At 39.7% G+C, this 22650-nt stretch overlaps 2 protein-coding genes and 1 non-coding gene across 5 annotated transcripts in view; all 3 read right to left on the bottom strand.

The window, feature by feature from the left end:
• Positions 1-1166: 1166 nt before the first annotated feature.
• Positions 1167-18269, bottom strand: akap1b (A kinase (PRKA) anchor protein 1b). The gene is made up of 11 exons (XM_057351375.1): positions 18122-18269; positions 11922-13468; positions 8142-8272; positions 5608-5734; positions 5400-5524; positions 4999-5176; positions 4774-4924; positions 4505-4572; positions 4344-4417; positions 4190-4255; positions 1167-3642 (listed from the first exon to the last, which is right to left on the bottom strand). Exons 2-11 carry the CDS (start codon positions 13441-13443, stop codon positions 3580-3582), a joined length of 2505 nt encoding a protein of 834 aa, XP_057207358.1. The 5' UTR covers positions 13444-13468; positions 18122-18269; the 3' UTR covers positions 1167-3579.
• On the bottom strand, positions 15466-15541 carry trnaa-agc (transfer RNA alanine (anticodon AGC)). The gene has a single exon. It is a non-coding gene; the product is annotated as a tRNA-Ala (tRNA).
• A 1478-nt stretch (positions 18270-19747) lies between the features above and the next one.
• The window catches only part of nf1a (neurofibromin 1a), a 60786-nt gene continuing 57883 nt past the window's right edge, over positions 19748-22650 (bottom strand). For all 3 annotated transcript variants that reach the window (XM_057350303.1, XM_057350302.1, XM_057350301.1), the window contains one exon: positions 19748-22447. In XM_057350303.1, coding sequence (XP_057206286.1) covers positions 22305-22447 — 143 coding nt within the window. In that variant the 3' untranslated portion in view covers positions 19748-22304. The remainder of the gene's footprint in view (positions 22448-22650) is intronic.

Here is a 22650-nt window from a genome sequence, read left to right on the forward strand (position 1 = left end):
TGTTTTGTGGTCTATGGAGAGCCGTCCCTTCTCTATTTGTTGGGTGTTGTATCTGGTTTGTTCATTTTAATTGCCAGAAATCCTACAAAGTGTGTTGTCTCTTAAAAACATCCATACCTATATGTCACATCTATAAAACATACATTTTCTCTCTTTTAAAACAGAAAACTTGTGCATTGATATTTTCTGATGCCTGGACTCTATCAAAGACCTATTGTATAAAGACCTGTTAATAACAACAGACAAGAAAAATAGCTTTATTAAAAACCTGGAACCATCAAGATTCATTAAATATTTATTCGTGGATTAATCTTTCATTAATAAATGAATGAAATTCATTGATAATTAATAAATTAAAAAACTTATACCACCACTTTATTGCCCTTTACAATAATGAGCTACTTTATAATTTTTAGATAAAAGAATTTCTAAACAAATGTATAAATGCCTTTACTATTGTACAATTAGTTATTAAATGCTTTACTACTTTACCCCTGAAGCTTCTTGTCCTCCTTAAGCTAAACATGTTTGTCTATTTTGAGACTCCAGTTTTGCTGTCTGACAAAGTGGCGAATTGTTAGACTAATGCTAAATAAATGTGCAAAACCGTCTCGTTTAGAAGCGTTTACACATGCATGCCTGAGAGAATCTGTTCTTGGAGTTGTCATTGTTGGTGTTAGGGGTTTAATTATAGAGGTTTAATACATGGATTCATAAATCTTTGAGAGTAAAAGTGTGCTCATTACATGGTCTCTTACTCCCTCTAGAGGTAAAGAAAATTAAATTTCTATTTTGATTTACTGGCTGCTGTACTTGGACTTGCCAGACCAATTTATTTCTCACACACCTCTGAAGTTAAATTAGCGAGGACTAATCAGATTTATAAGATAAACAACATCCAAATGTGCTCAAACCCTCCTGTTTTACTATATTGAGAAAGCATTTAAAATATTTTGCATACTGGTTTATGCACACATAAAACTGTAGTTTTCCATTTTAATAAAATATGACTTTAGCACTATTGTAGAGAAATGCATACAAAAGCTACATTGATATATGTCCACAAGACTAACCTCAAGCATTTTAAGCACAACCTTTCAGATGAAATGCGCAAAAGTGCGAATAGATGTGTCCGTTTCAAAACTAAACGCACCACAAAATGTTTTCAATAACTTTATTCTCTTTTTCAATAGATCTGTACAACCAAAGAATCAAACTTTTGAATGAGTCTGGCAAAAAACCGACTTGTACTGTACATGTCTAGGATTGCTTACACTCATTTAAATAATCAAATTCATCTAGCTAAGCAAACATCTCAAACCATTCCTACCAACAGAGAACAGGTGAACAGAAAGGGGGATGAAAAAATAACATGTTCCCTTTTGATACCTACTCACATCAGTGTTTTTACAAAAGTACAGTGAGAGATATATATATATATACACACACACACACCTGGACAAGTCTAATGTAGCGTGATTCATCCATGACAGGAGAGTGTGGGTAGGAACATACAGAGGACACATATGCTCTAATGGTAGGAGGCAATGTGAAGATATGAGTGGATTTTTCAGACCTCAAGAAAAGTGAAATGTTTTAGCTCGTAGGTCAACGTGGTTCCTTAGTGCACATGGACATACAAGAAAAACCCTAAGCTGGCTGTACACACTGCCACAGGTCAAGTACACTATTCCAGAAATTACAAACAAGACAACAAATGAAGAGCTCATACCTGAGATGGATGCAAGACAGTTTAGAACCTTGTGATATTGCAGAAATATCTGGTAAGATAGTGGAAATGAGAGGGTTTGCTTGAGTTGTAGTGCTCTTTATGGAAGTCTAAACTTTCTTTTAGTGAACTTTGCAATGATGTCAGTTCATGTATACCAATACGCCCTCTACTACCAGCTGGGTGTAATTCCACTTTGAATAAAAGGCCAAAATATGCAATTCTATTTTTCCTTATTTATAATTGAATTTAATTGCACCCAGCTTTACTGTGGCACTAAAACGTCAGCATGATTTTTTGGAGTCCAAAACTGTATTGCTAACAATCATAATCAATTAAATGACCCATAACCAGGATAAAAGTCCAGTAACTTCTAAACCAGGGACAACTTTAAACATTCTATAGCCTGACGGCATTACATTACAAACGTTCCAGCAGCAGAAACAGGGATGAGTCCTGGTCAAAAAGTCAATTTAACCACCAGGAAAAGCATAATCAATGAAAACGTACAAAAAAAGGAATATTAATAATCACCGTGTCATTATTCTTTAACAAATTACAGATAAGAGTATTAAAGCAGATCTGATCGCATCCAATGTAAAAAAAAAATGGTATGAATAATGCTTAAAGCTTTTTCAATACAGGTGTACCAAGAGCCTTACCTATTAGCCAATCAGGACCGTGAACAACAGTGGGGTGGGTTTCTGGGGATGGACACCATATACCCATGTTATTTACAGAACGCAAAGACTAGATGGCAATTAGTTGCAGTGAAACGTGGTTCAAGCTGGACGTGATTCAAGATCCGAGTGTTGAACGATAGCACTGGTAGACATCATGGCGTGACCGCAACACAGTGCGCTGGGCCAAAGACGTGCTTTGGAGAAGAATAACATGCATACAAAACCACACACAGACCCATTCATTACAAGCAGAAGGGAAGGCCCACTCTCAATCACAGTTTCCTTCAGGCCACAGGTTTTAGTGGGTCCATGGGTCAGGATGTGCTCTTTCGCCTTGTATTACAGCACCGTTCAAACTTTAGTGTTGCTCTAGGGCTGTAGCTTCCCCCCTCAAAACAGCCCAGAGGTCAGAGGGGCGCAGACGTGTGTAGTCAGTGTAAATCAAGAACCCTGCGAGAGCTCAAACTGACCACGGCTGTCAGGCTGATTCGAGTCCAGAGCACGTGGTGTGAGAGATGGGTGTCATTTCCCCTCTAAGGCCACACTGTTGTACAGACAGACATAGAGATGGATTATATGAAGCTGTGGTAGTTTGTCCTTCCTTGATGCACAGGATCAGACTGACTTCTACAGAAAATCATTGCTTGAATAACCGCATTTTTCGTCACCCACCCGGTCGGAAAGCGAAACAAAGCTGAGATAACAAATGCAAACATGATGTCCCAACATTACGTCAACCGCATATCTTCTCAATATACAGATTAGTTTTCATCCACGGCATAATCCGCTCGGGTTTGTGCTGGAAGGAGTCTGGTCGGACGGAAAACATGATTAACCTTTATTTAATTACAGTATTGAAATTTACAAGGAACGTCTTCAGTCCTTATTGGTGTTCAGTCATTGACACTTGGCTCTCTTCGTTTTTCTTTAATACAGTACGTAGGTTTAATATGAAGGAGGGATAGAAAAGAAAACAGAAAACGCAGGGTGGAGAGGGGAGAGAACCAAAAAAGGAATTTTCCCATAGTCGGTGAGGAGGTGTATGAAGAGTGCATGGTGGGAAGAGGACGATGGGACCTGCGGAGCTTCAGAAGTGGTGATGGTTAGGGGGCAGGTGGGCCGAGAAGTGAGTGAGGAGAGGTGGGGCGAGAGAGCAGCGCTGGAGGATCAGAAACTGTCCACCCATACGCCGAACCCTCGCTCTGCCAAAGTGCGGTTCAGAAGGACCAGCTGCAAAACAAGGAAACATGTTATTTGTCTGAATTAAGATTCCACTTATAAATGAGTTGCACTGTAGCTCAACCTAGGCTGTCAATCTACATTTTTATGGACATTTTGCACTTTGACATCAGTCTAGAAAAAATATGAATCAGGCCTTGTGCATTTATTAATAGCAAAAAAATCTATAAAAAAGGCAACTTTCAAAAACCTCTTAGCAAAGTTACTATAATTAAGTGAAAATATGACAACATTTTTTTTTAATTGGCCTAAATATTATTTGAAAAAAAAAATTAGAACAGAAAAATTTCCAAGTTAAGACAATAAAATTATATAATGAAAATACACAACACACTCACACAGACAAAACATGGCATGTAACATAACATACAACATATAAACAAATAAATAATACAATAACAAAAGCACATAACAAAATTAACAAAAAAAGCACAAAAAAATGAGTACAATTAGCACTAAAATTAAAAATATACAAATAAAAGCAAAACTAATGCTAAAATAATAAACCACGTATGACCAATATAAAAAATCATCTCACCTCCTCTCCCACCATGTTCCACATGTGTACTAAGGGAAGTCCTGTATTGTTGTCATAGTTAGTGACCTATGAGAAAGTTGGCCGTTTAAATTAGCATTAATTGTTTATAAACAGTGACAACATTGCAGACACCAACCATTAAAGACAGACATACCTGTGCAAGCAAAGGAACCCCTCTTGTCATCTCTTCCAGTGCAGAACTGGCCTCGGCGGAGAACCTGTCCTCTCCTAAAATTCAAATGTGAACACTGCGTGATCCAACTGAACCTACACAATAAAAATTCAGCGTATAAGATTCAAATCAACAAGCCAAACCTGGAAGAGGAGCGATGTTGTCCAGTAACACTTCGGTTCCTTGGAACGGTAATGTCACAAAGTCCGACCTGACAAGCAAACACAAGGTTAAAAATGTAACGATTAATTCATCATAATTCATTTCAAGTTAAAAAGGAGGCCAAAAAGGAACTACATCAACAGGACAGTTCATGTCAAAGGTTTTTGGGGTCAACTGTCTCTTAAAGCAAGTCCACTGTGGTCTCCTTCAACTCTTATAAGGAAAAAATACTAAAGGATGGAAAATCAACCTGATCTGGCGAAGGCTGTCAATCTTGACTCTCTCGTAGCCTCCATAATCCACATATCGGATCTCTACTTCATTCGAGTCTTTGTAGTACGAGATGACCTGCGCTCGCCACCAGGCTCCTTCAACCGCTGGGGCCGCACAAATCACACCAACTGAAAAGAGATGGAGGTCAAGGTGAGAAACAGAACCAGAAGTTGAAACTAAAGAGACTAAACAACCATCTTACCTTCAACGGGGGATGGCAACGCGGGCGTGCCGGGCTGTGAATAGCAGAGGAACATCTGCTGGTCCAGGCTGCGCAGGGCGTGATATGTCGGGTGAGTGTGTTGCTGGACAAACATGTGACCGGCCGATACGATATTCACCACAATCACCTCCACCGTAACACCGTTGGGCAAAAGAAGCTGCAAAAAACACTTCATCAGCAGGGACATTTGTAGTTGTCCTTGTTTTATCATTCAAGATACTTTCACCATCTGGACACTCGCAATGCATTTAGAAGCTACAAGGAGCTTTACTATCGACAATATCACATCATCACATACACAACGAGGGGCTTAACATAACTTGGACTTCACGGATCAGCTCAGTTTCGCAACCTAGGAGAGAAGAGGCATCAGCTCTTACCCAGGATGTCATTGGCAGGGAGGGCAACGTTAGCGGTGGAGGCGGAGCATACAAGTTGGTCAGGTCCAAGTCTTTGAATTTCTTCCCGATCAAGGTCAGGGCTTTATCTACCTGCTGTTGGGTTCCTAAAAATAAAACAAGAAGAGAAAATCAACCATCAAGGTGATCAAGAGTAAAAGCATAAATTAACTGCGAAAACACCACATACCCTCTATATGGCATATCTGGAACTCTTGTGTGTAAGGCAGGGTTGAAATGTAGATCTTAGCACCAGAGGTCTGCTTTAGGAAACTCACATATCTCCCCTGTTTGCCGATTAACCGCCCAACTAGATGCTGCGAAGTGAGAGAGAAACCGCAAAGATTGGTTACGTTACAAATCTTACATGACATGAAGAACGTGGATCATAATCTGACAATATATACAGTCATAATTAAGAAACCCTTTGAAATTTTCACTTAATCAGCATTTCTAGATGTATTGTGGCTATGGCTGAGCGATTCATCAAAATGGAATGGCAATTGCAATTACAATGTTGAGACGTTGCGATTTGGTAATCGCAAGAGGCTGCGACGTGAAAAATATGAAAAGCGTCTGTTCCAAGCCCACTTTGAACCCAATCAGCACTGCCCTAGCCAACTGCGTAAACGTCCGTCATTAAAAAAACAAACAGAAAGCAGGAAGAGAGAGAGAATACTAAAGAAAAATCCAATTCAGAAGACCGTACACACATCACGTGTCATACTCGAGCGTCTCTGCCCCGTGTTACACGTCTGCAGACGAGCCTTTTTAAACTTGACGCGCACACACAGCCTGTTCATACTTGCGCATCTCTGTCCCGTGCGGCGTGTCTCCCGGACGAGTCATTTAAACTTGATGTGCACACAGAGCCTGTTTCGTAATGCTTGTTTATACTCGAGTTCGGCTCCACACTGCAAGTTTCCACAAGCGCATCTGGCAATATGGACGAGGCTTGACGCACGCGTGCACCCTGTGTCGTATCACGCCTGGCTCTGCGTTTCAAACTAATGTAAATTCTATCCAACTGCTTTGCTAATTTCACTTGTATGAAATGAAACATTCAGCACATTTTCTACTAAAATCCCCAATACTTAATGAATAAATCAGCCTATGTAACCCATGCAATATTTTAATTCACTAACACAATAGAAAATTTTATGGATTTAAGGGTTATAATGAGAGTTGATTTTGTTTTAATGGAAACTATAATACTGTACACTGGTATTTGGATTCTATTGGTGTGATGTAGGACTTAGAACAACAGTAAGCCCTATTTGAATAATGCCCAAAGCACACTACAAAAAGGAATCTTGTAGTGGTTTTAATGGAAACAATTAGAATTTCTGTAATGGTTTTTATTATTTTCTTTCAGCAGGGTAACTATACCAATACTGTGCTGCACACTATTGACAATATTGAGCAGAATCTCGACTTAGAAAAATTAAATTGCAAATCAAATCGCAATGTGTAAAAAAAAAACACAATTAGATATGTTCCCCAAAATCGCACAGCCCCGGCCATTCCAGTCCAGTGTCTTTCGAATTTCAACAAAATCAAACCTAAGGAGTGATATAAAGTCATCCAACAGCAATGTGAAAGACTGACAAGACAAGACACATGAAAACTATGATATAAATCAAGGTTATCACAAAACATTACTTTTCCTAAATACAAATATTACTGTTGTATTGCTCGAAAGTGAATATGAACTTTGAAAATACAGAGCATTTTTTCCGTTATTTTGACCTGTTTTTATTTTCAGCAAATAAATGCAAATAGAAGCAATACTTTTGTTTGAAATTTGGCAGAAATATTGTTAGTGTTTCACAGAATAAAACAAAAATAACCATTTAACCTAAACACACACCTACAAAGTGGTAAATTCAGAAAAACTGAATGTGGTCTTTGAAATGGTCTCTTAAAGTCCCTGTGAACCGGACGTTATGATCGTTGTTACTTCTGGATTCTGACGCATTTCCGAGTGCAACGGAATATCGACTGAAAAAACAGTGGGCGTAGCTTGTGTTTTCCATTGTGATTCGATTGGATGTATAAAATGGCGTTGCATTTTGAAATGAAACTAGCAGCAAACTGACAGCTGAAGGGGGGGGGGGGGAGTTAACGGCTCTGCCCTGCCCAAGCCGTCTATCTGACGTCATCTGAGACGGATGGTCACTACAGGCCGGAAGTGCACTTTCAGATTTTGATTAAAGATTATGAGGGCACTTGAATTTTAAAAAGTGAGTGACCCACACTGATAATCTATTTAAAACAAACATAGGAATTAAATTAACTATTTTTTTCCGCGGCTGTATTTCTGAATCTGCAGGAGCACACAGGTAATGTGTATATCTTGTGTTTATACTGTCCATATGTGTATAATGTCTTTTTTTGTACAGTCTGTATATTGATACTTTGCACTGTTTGTCTGCACTACATACTGTCACTTAAGTCTGTAAAGTCATAGAGTTGTCTGTCCAACTGCATTCTACTTTGTATGGAGTACACACCCAAGACTTCACTCACCACACGTGGTGATGTGACAATAAAAGTGAGTTGAGGTAATGTAGCTTTCCCATTCTCTTCAGATACAGTGTACTGTAAACATCCAAGGTCTACTCAAAACACAACACCCATGTTTCCCCCCCAGTGTGTGAAAGTGGTTTGAAATGGCTGTAATTGTGGAATGTGATGAAAATCAGAGGTCTGGGAGAAACACACCTTTGGCACCTCTATCTCCCACACAATGAGCTCGGAGCTCTGTGACTGACAGGCCTGGCTTCCACTTGCGAGGCTCTCCGTCCCCACAGTGGAACAGCTGTCCACAGAATCCATGCTATTCACATCCGAACCTGCCGAGAGAAGTGACAAATGTGGTCAAAGAATAACACACAATAATCAGGCTGTACCCAGCTTTGGTTCACATGACTATTAAAGGGACAGTTCGCCAACAAATGAAAATTATTTTGTCATTTACTCGTTCTCATGTCTTTGCAAACACGTATGACTTACTTTCTTATGCAAAACACAAAAGAAGATATTTGTGAATAATGCTGGTAAGCAAAGAACACTGGCCACCATTGACTCGCATAAACGGAAAACCACTCAAAATATCTGCAGGTTTTCGGAATTTTTATTTTTAGGTGAACTCTCCCTTTAACATACTTCAAGTGCCCAAATAAAATAATACTTGTCTACTAAGCTTAATCAAATAAACAAAAGTAACAGTCACCTGCCGGGAGCCTTGAGTTGATTTGGATTTCATTACAAGTACAATTGGCATAGTTGAATAAAAAGACATCCATTCCATACATGCTCCCGAAAACATCACCACAACATATACTGCCGTCCTTCATGGGGTCTAAACAAACCATTCCATCAGAAACCGAACGCAAATGCTTGCTCGGCCAGGTCATTGCTGTTTGCTAAGCAACCATGAGGTAACAATAACAAACATGACTTGTACAGATGAGAAGGTAAACCATCAAACAAAACAAGCCTCTTCCCTCAAGACAAGAAAAAAGCCCTTATTGTTCTTCATTAGGGCATCATACAAACTTGACTGTATCCCCATATATGCATTTTCACAATTCAGTCAAAATCAGCTACTCGGTAGGAAGCTTTGCATTTCTGCTCCTTTAACAGAGAAAAGGAGCTGGAGTAATAAAAGAAATCAGTAGAGTCGCTGCGAGACTCCACACCTTTTACAGGTCACAATGTGAAAGAAGCAAGATCAGCTAGCAGCAGCTCACAAAAGCTCAGGCAAATCACACTCGCACGCCCCAGACAGGTGCTTCCCGTCATCAGGCAAATACTGGCAATGCCGTGCTTCTCATTCATTAACAAAAATCACAAACAACACAAATGGACAATGTCAGTGCCATTTATAGAAGTGATAGTTCACCCAAAATAAAAATCTCTCAGCAATTATTCACCCTCATGTCATTCCAAACCTGTATGCCTTCCATTCTTCAGCAGAACACAAAAGATGTTTTGAAGAATGTTGAAAACCAAACAATTGGCACCCATTGACTTCCATGGTATGGACACAAAACCACCGAGACATTTCTCAAAATATCTTCTTTTGCGGTCCACAAGACAGAGTCAAACAAGTTTAAAACAACGCAAGGGTGAACAAATTAAATATTTATATTTTTAGGTGAACTATCCCTTTAAAGAGGGGCTGGTACGACAGAATTACAAAAGCAGGAATATGACCATGTTCATGTTTCCAAGAGGCTTGGCAGGTTTTACCACCACCATTTAATGTCTACATACTAACAACAAACTGTTTGGAGGATGGGGAGTCACAGTAAGGTCACAGGTGCCACTAATATCCATTTAAGGAAGTTGCTGTAGTAGTAAAAACAGGCACATGCACATGTGTGGATGTGCTCATGTAACACGCTGTTTGGGAATTTGAGCATCTAAGGTTTCCGATGGGTATAATATAGAGATGCACCGATTGCAATTTTCTTTGCCGATTCCGATTTCCGATTTTATTACAAGTGAAACCTGCCGATTCCGGTTTTCTATCCACAAACTATAATTGACAGTATACTGTATATAAAACCATATGAACTTTTCTTCAATACACTTTTTTTTTTCATTGAATAAATGACTGAACATTACAATTTCCCTAAATGCAGTTCTCCAAGCTGCATTAAATTACAGAATCTTCTCTTTCCCAAACAACTCTTAAATTGAAGAACTCTGTGACTGAAAAGAAGTACAAATAATAAAATATAACTAAACATGTCACTTAATTTACCTTTTTCATTTTTGTACTCATCTCACAAAAGTCTAAGATAACAATAAAATACTTCAACTTTATTCTTGTCTGTTTCTGTTTATGAAACTAACATTGCTTTATTTCATTTTTTCTGAAATGTAAAATAAATTGTCTTTATCTTGTGTCTGTAGGATTAAAAGTGGGTTGATTTGTGCTGCAACTTCAATAAAAAAGTTAAAAATCTTATGAGTGAATTCTACTCTAAAGATGTATATGTATTTGCAGTTTTTTGTGTTAGTAAAGAACTCAATCACATATATATCACATATATTGGTTGATTTATTCATTTTTTTATATTTTGGATTTTTGGATTTTTAAAAACAAGTAGAAGTCGTGTTGAATGTCATTTTACCCAGGTGAAATGACCACAGTTTTAACGTAAGACAAGGAATCAGGTTGAATGGAATTTACGTTTGTTTTACACAGAGTGAACGACTTCAACATGAGTTTAGCATGTGTCAGAGTTTAGCATCACTGTTAGCATACATACCCCATGTAGACGGAGCAGAGAGAGATGAACTACAGTGCACCTTTTTGTCTGTACAGTACATGATGCGTGTGCAGTCAGCGGATATGAAAGATGCGCGTCAGTCAGCAGAGACTCGCGGTCCGGTGGACCTACATGCGAGTATAAACGAGCCGTGAAAGACAGGCTGTGCGCGTGCACGCTTACTTGCGGCTTTGAGTGTACTGACGGCTGTGACGTTCTTGCCTGCATCTCGGGCAACAGAAGATCGGCTTGGAATCGGCGAGACGTGAGACTGACCGGCCGGTCACCGGTTGGGCCGATCATACAAAAAACCGTCCGATTCCGATCTCTGGCCGGTCAATCGGTGCACCTCTAGTATAATACCATCCGCTAGTTGAGAGGAAACCTTGACTCAGGCATGTTTTTCCCCACTATCTGGCCAAATGTCAATACCGTGTTTGAGACTGGTTGAATTTGAACACAAAAACATTAATTACAATACACAGTAGTGGCCAAAAATGATGTCCAACATTTTTTATGAGCTCAGCTTTAAGACTTCAAGGACAACTGGTAAAAGAGTCAAGACAGAAAAATGGATTCTGCAGTCAAAAACAACAGAGGAGCAACAAAATATTATCTGGTCAAACTGTAGTCAATGTATGCATTTTTTGTATATGATAAGGCGGTAAAACGAATTATCAAGATTAATCGCATGCGTCGAAGCCGATAGCCTTGTGGTTAGTGCTCCGACATATGGTGCTGTTGTGCTCCGGGCGACCCCAGTTCGAGTCCCAGCTCGTGGTCCTTTCCCGATCCCACCCACTCTCTCACCCACTTCGTTTCCTGTCCTCTCACTGTTACTGTACTGTAAATAAAGGCAAAAATGCCAAAAATAAATCTTAAAAAAAAAAGATTAATCGCATGCAGAATAAAAGTTTGGGTTAACAATGTATGTTTGTGTACTGTATATTTTAATTTTGTATTCATAAACACCAAGATGCATGTACATATTTAAGAAAAATAAAAATCTTACAGCTCCAGTAGTACATGATATGCTGTAGTTTGCCAAATCATTTTCTCAAGTAAATTTTATTTCAAGCGTTTAGCCATTTTGTAAGTCTAATCTGAGGAAACATTAAAAAAAATATATTGTACAAATACGTCCTCCAGACATCACTATTGGTCACTGCCGTACATTTCATCATACATGTAGACCTAAGTTTTGAATATTGCCACTCACCTCCCGACTGGTCAGCTTCTACCTCGCTCATGTTGCCGTTCCTAAGGCCCATCCCGTTCAACCGTGCTGCCTCGCAAACGGAAGCCACATTCTCCGCTGTAAGTGAAGATTCCTGAGGAGCAAGACTCTCCTGCAGCCCATCTCCATGACCCTCTGAAGCCCTACATGTCCCTGAAATTTGAATGAGGTCCTCTTTGCTCTCAGACACAGTCGAGGACAACCCCGTGCTATGGAGGTCCTCGCTGCTGACGCCATCCTCCGACTGGCACGTGCTACATCCCGAGTCTTCGACGAGCACTTCCTCCGCCTGCAGCTTGGCCACAACCGGTGTCAACTCCAACGGCTCCTCAGAAAACACGGTCAACGTCACCCTTTCCTCGCTCTCCTCTTTCCTCTCGTCATTCGTCAGCGAAGGCGCTAGACAACCATTGGCCATCTCTTCCACTATCTGGGCCAACTGTGCAATTTCCGCGTGGCTTTGAGAGACTGTGCTCTCCGTAGATACACACAATTCCCTTCCGTTTACATCAGGCGTGCTGTTGTCAGCCACCTCCGAGCCCTCGCCATGGCGGGACTCACAGCTGCTGACCGCCATGACCTCCTGGGTGGCAGCCGAGATGACCTCAGTGATCAGCCCTGCCGCGAGACGCTGAAGCTCCTGCATGTTTGGACTGGTCTCAGATGGCAGGCCCACGTCTCCATTTTCATGGTGCTGGACCTCTGTGGAGCTTTCCGAGATGGGTGTGCTGGTGGAGTTGGGGAACGTGGCCAGAGCCAGGGGTGTTTTGGGTCTTTGCGTCTCCATCTTCTCAAGTCCATCCTCTATTGAGGATGCAGTGGAGGCTAGCTCAATGTTTTTCACGTCAGCTGGCAGGTTCTTTGCACACGTTGGTGTGGAGGCTTCAGTGGCCACCTCTCCCTCAGGCTCTGGTCGCTCTGCCTTGCCTTCTGGAGACCGCTGGGTGTTTAGTGGTTGTTTTTCGGCCCGCTTCTTGATCGAAGCCGTCGTCTCCAGAACTCTTCGAGTTGAAGTCGCCGCCTCTGGTCCCTTATGATGAGGACTCTCCTCCACTGTTTTTGTTGGGGTTGAAGATGAGAGCGGAGATGTCTGCCTGATGGTTTCTGGGTGGCTTTGTTGGGGGACTGATTTTGTATTGCTCCGAGGAGCACTTAGCTGTCCGCTCGCCAACACGACAGGGGGAGCGCCAAGAACCTCTTCCGCTGACGCTTTGAGCACCGGTGTGTGAATCTCTGCTACAACTTCCTGCTCAACAGGTCTGTGCTCTTTGGCTTTGATTCTGTCTCGACTGGTCCTACGGTGTGTGCTGCTGACTGTGGGACAGCCTTTGTCAACTATCCCATTGCTGCCCTCACCAGAAGACAGCAAGCCCATAGCTGAGCCCTCCTCACTATCAAGGCTGGGCAGTCGCTCTTTTTTGCGGGAGATGTACCACCACCAACCTATGAGTGCCAGCACTCCGGGAAGCGTATACGGAACAAAGGACCGGAACCTCAGTGGCATCTCCTCTGGACCCTAGCAGCTACACCTGAGGGCAACAAGAAAATTATAGTCAGTGTCATTTAAAACACAACAAAAAAAGTACATAAGTAACAAATAGTGCCATCATTTGTTCATGCTCATGTCCTTCAAAATATATTTTATGTTCAGCATAAGAAAGATTATACACATTTGGGAAGACACGAGGGTGATTAAATAAAAGGATTTCATTTTTGAGGGAATTATCCTATAAAGCTGCAATACGTAACTTTATTCGTTTAAAAATGAATAAAAATCAGTGAGCAAATACATAAATATTGTTCGGTAAGCTTATAAATTGAGTTGTCGGTTACAAATTCATAGGAAATGTCAGTATTTTGTAATTTTACTTGAACCACATAAAGAGAAACACAAATTAACCTGCAATTTTTTAAATTAAATAAAGATACAATTTAGAAGTAAAAGTTACAGATTGCAGATTTAAACTTGGACTCTAATAGCGAAAAACATATCGTCTGTGTCCTTCCGAAACCTTGGATGTCCAAATTCACTGTTCTTCAGGAAACCGAAAAAAAAAACAGTACTTTTTTAATTAAATTCTGTTTTCAAAGTTGACAAGCACTCTTTAATACTTTTTTGGTTAGATATAAACATAAAGGGGGACTAATAATAATAATGATGATGATTTTTGGCAAAAAAATAAAAGCCATGAAATATGGAGATACAAGGTTTCAGAAGGACAGCAGCTATATCATGTAAATAAAATATCACTAAAAGATGCTTAAGCAACATTTACTGTATGCAAGTCACTGCACAAGAACACTATTTATGCATAACATTACAACAAGAAGCTTAAAATACCAAACAATAACCGTACTGCTTAACTGTACAGGACACAAATATTGAGTCACTTTCTGGTTTATAAGTTGCAAATAAATAACAGAATCGCTGCTTATTTCGAAATTATTTTGAGCTTCACTGACACTGTATCAGAACAATAAGAACTTTTTTAAAGGCCCCGACTATATGCGATATAACTGAAGAGTTACAATAGTGGTATTGTTGCATGTTTTATTTCTTGTTGAAGTGTTGCCTTTGGGAAGCCCGCTATCGGAGAAAGGAACGAATTGGTAAATCATCAAGGGAAATTACACCCTGTTCAACATGCATTCTTGTCCGGCTCAAGATTAAATAACTAAAATATTATCAATATCCATGGAGTTGTACATTTACATTTACGCATTTTGGCAGACGCTTTTATCCAAAGTGACTTACATTGCACTGTACTAGGGCTGTATTAAAAATATCGATATTGCGATACATCGTCATGAGCTCCTGACGATCCGCGCATCGATACATCTGCCTCCGTATCGATTCTGCAGCACGTTTGAAATTAGCCAATTATTACGCAAAAATATTGTGTAACAATTATTAGTGGTATGAGGATCTGATCTGAGTTTATCCGTGATCTGTACAGATCGCCCCTCATGATTCTATATTCATGTGCCCCGCATGTGATCATGAAGAGCGCGCTCTCTCACCTTCTCTCTGCATAGAAAGTGAAAAGACCTGCTTAAATCTTACAGCACCCATACATTAATAATATTATATCTAGAAATCTGACAACTAGAAAGAAATACGTCATCTATTTCAATACAACACTTATTTAATTAAATCTATTTACTCTGACTGCACGTCAATGCATATATTCATATTTATTCGTTAGACATATAGACTATTTGTAAAACACATGCACACATATGATGTAGCCCAGAAACCCTGTTTTAGAAACAAGGGTCTCTGTATAAGGACTTGATCTTTTGCAACTTTATACTCATTCTCAAAGCTACTTTATGCATTGATTCGTAGTTAAGTAGTAGTTATGAATGGCAGCTTTCTGCAAGTATATTTTGCTGTAAATCTGTCATATGATAAATGTAATAAAAAACTGACCCGTATCGGGATACGCATCGCATTGTGGCCTTGTATCGGGATGCCTATCATAAAGTTGTTGGCAATACACAGCCCTACACTGTACTATACATTTGTTTCTGACTGGGGTTCGAACCCATGACCTTGGCGTTGCTAGTGCCATGCTCGAACCACTGAGCCACAGGAAAGCTACATACTGATAACCACACAGCACACACTATAAAACAAAAAGACCCCACATATGCTGCTAAAATAAAGATTAAATCCTCCTTCAGACTGTGAGCACATACTCAAAGACATCATAACTTATCAGACCCCATGCATTCTATATCACAGTGCTTGTTGCACTTTTGTTCAGGCTGCTTTATGTGAGAGAGGAGGCAGCCATGCTGAAACTTCAGGGACAATTCACATGGCTGACATTCAACCTGAGAGGCTGCTGGGAGCTACGTGCTATGTCTCCCTTGCTCCTGATTGGCTGGGAGGGGCACTCATTCGGAGTTATAAAAGGACATCCATGCATGCCTTTCCATCATGGGAGCAGCATAAGCCGGCCTCTAGAGGAAGAATAATAAATCGTCCACAAACCCCTCCCATCCCCTCCTGTACATAGTAACCACAGATAAAGGGGGTTACATTTCTCTGCAGTCCTCAGACAGCATTTTACAAGACAGACAGCTAACTGCCTCTGACTGTCAATGAATACTGACTGATCGTGTAGAATAGTTAAGCACAAACAAACAACATGTCATGCTGCACAAGAACTCAGAGTTAAAATTGTGTTAGAAAAATGCTATAATTTGGCTAACCATGTCATGTACAGAAGACAAAGAGGATGATGCTAATGTCACACTTGTTTTCTAGTCGTGAAGCAGAACTATTGTCAAATGATGCTCAAAAATGAATGATTTTGAACTACAAAGGACGACTGAGATTTAAACACATACATCATTGAAGGTATAACCATCATTGTCAATGTCTTAAAAGCACACCATAACAGCAAAACACATTTCGACTTGTAACAAAATATTCCAGAATTTCCTGAAAAATGTTCTGCATGAAATATTCAAATGTTTTTGGAAACACATATTTCTACCACAGATTAAACAGTGCGTCAAATCTAAAACCAAAACTGACACTTCACAACCTCTCTCTATTATAACTTCATTCATAAAGACTATTTTGACTGCTGTAGACGTCGATTTCTCTTTGCTTATTTTCTGTCACGTGGTCTTTCGTCTGCGTGTCCACGTTTACACACATACGTCTACGTGAAAGGCGAAAAAGTCCTGAAACGGTTTCGTTCGCAGTTCACCTTCAAACTAGGTTAAATAAACCCTTGTGGAGTAAACCGCGCTCACGCGGCCTGAACGCGGAGAAAAGCGCCAAGCGCGTGCAGTACGTTGGCCGTTCGACCTTGGGGAGGCGTGTAGATAACGGAGAGGGTCACTGTAGTCATTCAATCGCGCAACACGTTAAGTACGAGTTTACGGAGCGCAGATTCGCCGTAATCTGTTTATTAGCGCTGCGGCATCCACATAACAAACCGCCTTTCACTCCCGCGTGTAAGGTGATATCGGTATAACGTTCAATCACCGGCTGCTGCGCTTTTAGTGGAGAATTACACCGGAGAGCCCTGAAAGTGACGTTGTAGTAGCGCAATGAAACGCGCGTTAACACCGCAGCGGAAGTCGGTGATATAATATATGTTTAGCGATCAAAATCGTCGCACGGAATTGTGCCACATGTCTGCGTTATGTCGCCATGCACCTCGAGGTTGTAATGCATGTTGCGTGTGTTAGCAGTCAGGCTAACTGCCCACTGCTGCTATAAGAACTACTCAATGATAACATACAAGCAGTTTTAAACCGAACATCCCAAGCTTCTGGCAGGAATGAGATACTGCCATATTATGTCCATAACAGGGGTCATTATAATTAATAGTAACATGAAACCAGTCAGCGAGGTGATTTTGACCTACAGTACGCGTAATAACGCATGGTAGGCCTCACCTGTGAATGAATTGCAAACCCAAACGGTTACACACTCCAGTCATCCCATCACTGAAGTGACTTCTGCAAGTATTTTGAGCTCGGTCGAAACGATTTCACGGGGTAACACTCTACCGAGTCCACAAGTCCTGAATTATCCATGAGTTCACGGAAACCAGTCGTTCGTATGGCTTGGTACATTATTCAGCTGAACGAAGGTGCGAGCACACTCATTTTAGTCAATGACAAGCTTCATAATGCGCAAACAGAACAAAGATCGGGCAACTCGAGTGGGCATGCATTGAGTCTCTCATAGTAACTGGGTCTCTAAAATGTCCATATAAATTCTAATGGCTCCGCGTGACTTACATTATGTCCCATCATAATTTACGCTATTACAAAATACACAATACTGACAGACGTGCAAAGTTGCACGCGATCCAGTTGAGTTTAATTCAGATTTGGCCACCAAGTGGTAACTTAGCCAGTTAGCCGCCGCTGCTAAAGCCATGGTCAAGTTACTTAACTGTGCGCTCTCGGATGGTGGATACCGGTGATGCAATGTCACACACATCCTGCGCAACCCACAGAGGTTAAAATCGTTTCCATAAAATAACAAACACCTGCGATACGGTAGAAATGTGTCTGGATGTGAAACAGAGGGCAACAGCAGCACTAAGCAGATAGACAGCTAAAAATGGGTTGCCTCCCTCACTGCGCTATAAGCTTCGCCTATCCGCAATACTGAGGTAAAACCCACAGACGCGATTCATACTTACTGTGTTTATGCTTTCTTCGCACCGCCACTGTGAACTGTGTCGTATAATATTAATGTTACGTATTCTGGGCCCGGAACAATCCCAACGTGTCCCCCCCGCTCCGTATGTCTCTTGTCTATCTCCTTCCCACGTGTTGACCGACCGAACGCACGCTCTAAAAACAGAGTAGCATCAGCTGATCAACTCTCGCGATAACTACGCACGTTCGGTAAATGGGCAGAATCTCGCGGGATTACGGCGGTCTCGGCTTTAGCAGGGCTGGTTAGGTCATTGTGGAGACGTTGATGTTGATATTTAAAGATGAAAAACGGGTTAGATCAACGGGATTTAATCTTTACAGACATAGGGCCTTCCGACCCAGTGACTCCTGATATAAAAGCGCATATCCGTAAAGCAGATTGGTATAACCATGATAACATTATGAAATTGTTTTTATTATTAAAAAAAAAACATTCTATTGGGTTTATGATGAAAAGGTTTTTTATGTAGGCAGACAGACAGAAAATAATTCGAAATATCTTCTAAAAAGGGCGTAAACACATTGATGGCGTTACATGTGGGATAGCAAATCATTTTTGACCTTTGCCCCATGATAAAAACTAGTTCAACTGACTGGATGTCGTTACATTCTGAAAAATCACAGTTTGATCTGTAGGCTACTGCTTGTTTTTGACATGAAATGTCAAGCATTGAAACTGGTATCCTGGAGTCTGATATATGTTATACTAAAATATTGTGTATAATATTATTTAAAGTATTATTATTATTTGCACAATTATTATTTAAGGCATCATTATCATTAGACTATATTAAGTAAAATGTGAAAATAAAAAAGAAATAATCAAATTAATTGACCACTTCAGAAAGTGTAAACAACGCTGGTCCAGAACTTCCATTTTTTTAACACTACACGAAAATGCTTTAACAAAATACAACCAATAAAACACTTATAAACGAATATCTTTAAGATTTTTTACATGTAAGATTAAAAATATATAATAATAAATAAAAACTGAAACTAGAAGAAACTTCTAGACCAGTGTTTACATCTTGCGAAGTGGTCTGTACTGTACACTTGACGTTGATGTCAGTTTGTCATTATGCATAGTAAAAAACCTTATCAAATGTTACCATATGAACATCTGAAACACAAGGTTCAGTAAGAGCTGTAATAATCAACATAAAATATTGTATTTATGTCATGCTAACAGGAATCAACTTGACTGTTAAGAGTTGGATTGAGTTTGGTTGGTTAAGTGCTGTGTGTGTTTAAAAAAAACGCACCTAAATGAACCAAAAACAGGCAACATCCCTCCCAAGCCAACCAGAGTGACACCAAGAAAATGGGTTAATAACTTAATAAATGTGCATCAAAATGTCTCACACAATAATAAAGGTCGTTGAACAAAATTTTTCCAGCAATCTACCGATTTCATAGATAAATGTAACATACAAGTCGATTTGAATCTACTAAAATTTCTCTGAATATCTCTAGTCTATTATTCAGTTTGATACAAGTGGTATTCCCAAGAACTGAGTCAAAGACTCCTAAGATTAAAATTTGTTTGAGATTGTCAATAATACAGAGTAACAATCGATTCCACAGGTAACACGGCATGTTAACAGGGCTGAGGGAAACTTTTATTACGAACACTGGTATAATTTAATTGCCATGTTATACATGTACAGCAACTAACTGCTTTACAAAAAAGCAAGTAATACAATATCACATATATTTACACTTGTATTTATATACCTTCCAATTTTACACAAACATATTTACAAGTGACAAATACATTGTTTACAGATGATCAATGCAATTAAAAATGCGGCATATGCATCAGACAAACACACATCTTGAATTATATCAAATAAACCACGTTTTTAGTTTGTTTATGATGAATACATAAGACAATTTAATCACATATGCCATTTAAAAGGCTTAGGGGCATGTCATGTGTCTACCAATCCTGTAGCCTTCATTATTGTCTTAAAGTAATACGATCAGACATCCAGAGAACACATCTGATTTAGTCAGTTTTAACAGCAACGCAACATTTCAGATTCAATATACAGAAGTTATATTCTGGTTATTCAGAGTAATGGACGCGAATCAATAAAATCTCGATTGGGTCGCTGATGTTCCTTCATATTTTCTGTTTTGAACACACACCAGGAAATTTGACATGGATTAATATTACATTCCCTATTACAATATGGAATTCAGGAATAAATATTTCAATTCTATTTCAAGTTTTGTTTTTGATTAAACATTATGTAATCAGCTGTTAGGAGTGTTTGGATGGTAGTAAAGTTGTAAAACAAAAAGCAAAGTAAAAAATAAATGCACAAATGGAACAGAAAAGACGACATTGATTTGGTCCCAATTCCAAGAGTGAAACATGAAATTCTGGTACTCTTGTGTATGAATTCATTAACCTTTCGGAACCTTTCATTTACTTTACTTCCCCTCCAATAAAACAACCCAAAATAATAATAAATGAAATGGAAATTATGAATGGGTTTCCTGTTTGTTACCATATACTGAACCATTTCCTTTTAGTTTGGACTAGACTTTCATTGAATGCAAAACAGATATTGCACACAAAATTCCATTTCACAGCCATTGTGATGTCATGTCAATGTTATCTTATTCCTATTTCACCCTTAAATGGCACATTTTTAAATGACTTGAAAAAGCCACAAGAACCAATTAGTCGCTTTGTGAGATATTCGTGTGTTACAAGCTGTGTGAAAACCATATGGAACAAACTATTTAGATGTACATAACATAGACAGAAATGAAAAAAGATACAAAATGAAGTTCACAACAGTTTCTTCTCACAATATTGCAAACTAGTCTTTGGTGCAATGTTACTATGTCAGTGTGTCGTGGGATTCATGTGCCACCGCCTGTGTGAGACTAGTGAGGAAACAGTGGGAAATTGTAAAGTAAAAATGCGCAGATAATTCCAGATCACATACTTTAATTATGTGCAATTTCTACACACACATAGTGTTCAACAAAACATATTGCACCACGGTGAGACAAAAAATGAATAATTTTAATGCCAATTTGTATTTGATAGGTGCATTTTGGAAATGGCACCAAATGGCACTCTCTAATCTCCATTACATCGTCCAGCTGTAATTGTAAACAAAGCAGAATTTCTATGATGAAAAGGACGCAATACTACACAGACTCCCCCATCTGCTCTTCTATAATCTTGTTTTGACTGATGATGCAAAGACGATCGCAAAGCAATACCTTCATGTGATTTCTAAAAGGATTATCTACATTTACAGAATAAATATTAACATGTTGCAGTATGATAGCTTTGTATCTGATGGTCACATGGTACTGTTTACACCGGAATAACGTATGGACATGTTACAGTATGTGTTAAAGCCGCAACATGTTATTTTTTCATAATTAGTACCTGTTTTCCCTTCCTTAACAAGGTCTTGCCTATTTTACAAACTATACACAGCTGAAAACCCTGACAAAGGCACACAATGGATAAAATCAGAACCCAAAACACGTGATCGTTATTCTCGTCATTAGTATAATACACATGTAATCTTCCCGTGGTTGGGATCACAAAGACGTCGGATCTCAATCCAGATTTCTGTGGATATCAGGTTCTCAATCACTGCTCGCATCCATCTTAAACGTGGTTCCAAGACTACAACAAAAAAGGAAGATCATGCCGGGCCAGAATAATGAGGCTGCAGGTCTCCACACAGTTAATATTGGTCATCCGTTCGCTTGTAGTGGTTGTTTAAATCAGTTTCTCGTTCATGTTTCATTCAGACTTTAATAAAAGCAAAAATTTTGTGCAAGTTGCAAGATGAAGAAAAGGATGCCTCTCGGTGCATGTTCAAAACGGGAGCTCGAAGCGAACAGAGATGCGCATGCGCGCCAAATCTTGCGTTTATATGCAGTCGGTCTAAAAACGACGGCGTTAAGTGCAATGCGGAGCGTTTCAGTGCAACCTCCGAGCTCCCCTGTGTGTCAGTTTATGCAAGTGTGTGGTGAGCTTCTGTCAAACCTGTATCTCTTCTTTCTTCTTCAAGACAAACGAAATCCCCAAGTGGTTCTTTATGCAGGAACCTTGTTAAACTGGACGATTGAAAACAAAATGGATTCGCGTGATAGCCAGGAACGTTTCCTCAAATCTTCTCAGACGATCTTTTTGATGCTAGGCCGTCTGAAGCTGCCCGCACTGCGTTGCTTTTGCACCTGGTTGGCTGACCCGTGTCGCGCTCGCCCACTGGAGGAGAGGCTGGAGGTGGGCGAGATCTCAACGTTCTCCTTGTCGATACCTGCGAGAGAGACACGTTGTGTAACCACTGAATCACTACCATCCGTGCAACACTAAAATGCCTTCAAATTACGTTTCCAAACATGATCAATAGCTCAAATTTACTATTAAATTTACTTAAAAGTACTGTAGTTCACCCAAAAACAGCAATTCGGTCATCATTTAAAACCTGTATAACTTTCTTTCTTCTGCAGAAAATAATAT

This window comes from Triplophysa rosa, linkage group LG14, assembly GCF_024868665.1.
Source record: "Triplophysa rosa linkage group LG14, Trosa_1v2, whole genome shotgun sequence".
Lineage (NCBI taxonomy): Eukaryota > Metazoa > Chordata > Actinopteri > Cypriniformes > Nemacheilidae > Triplophysa > Triplophysa rosa.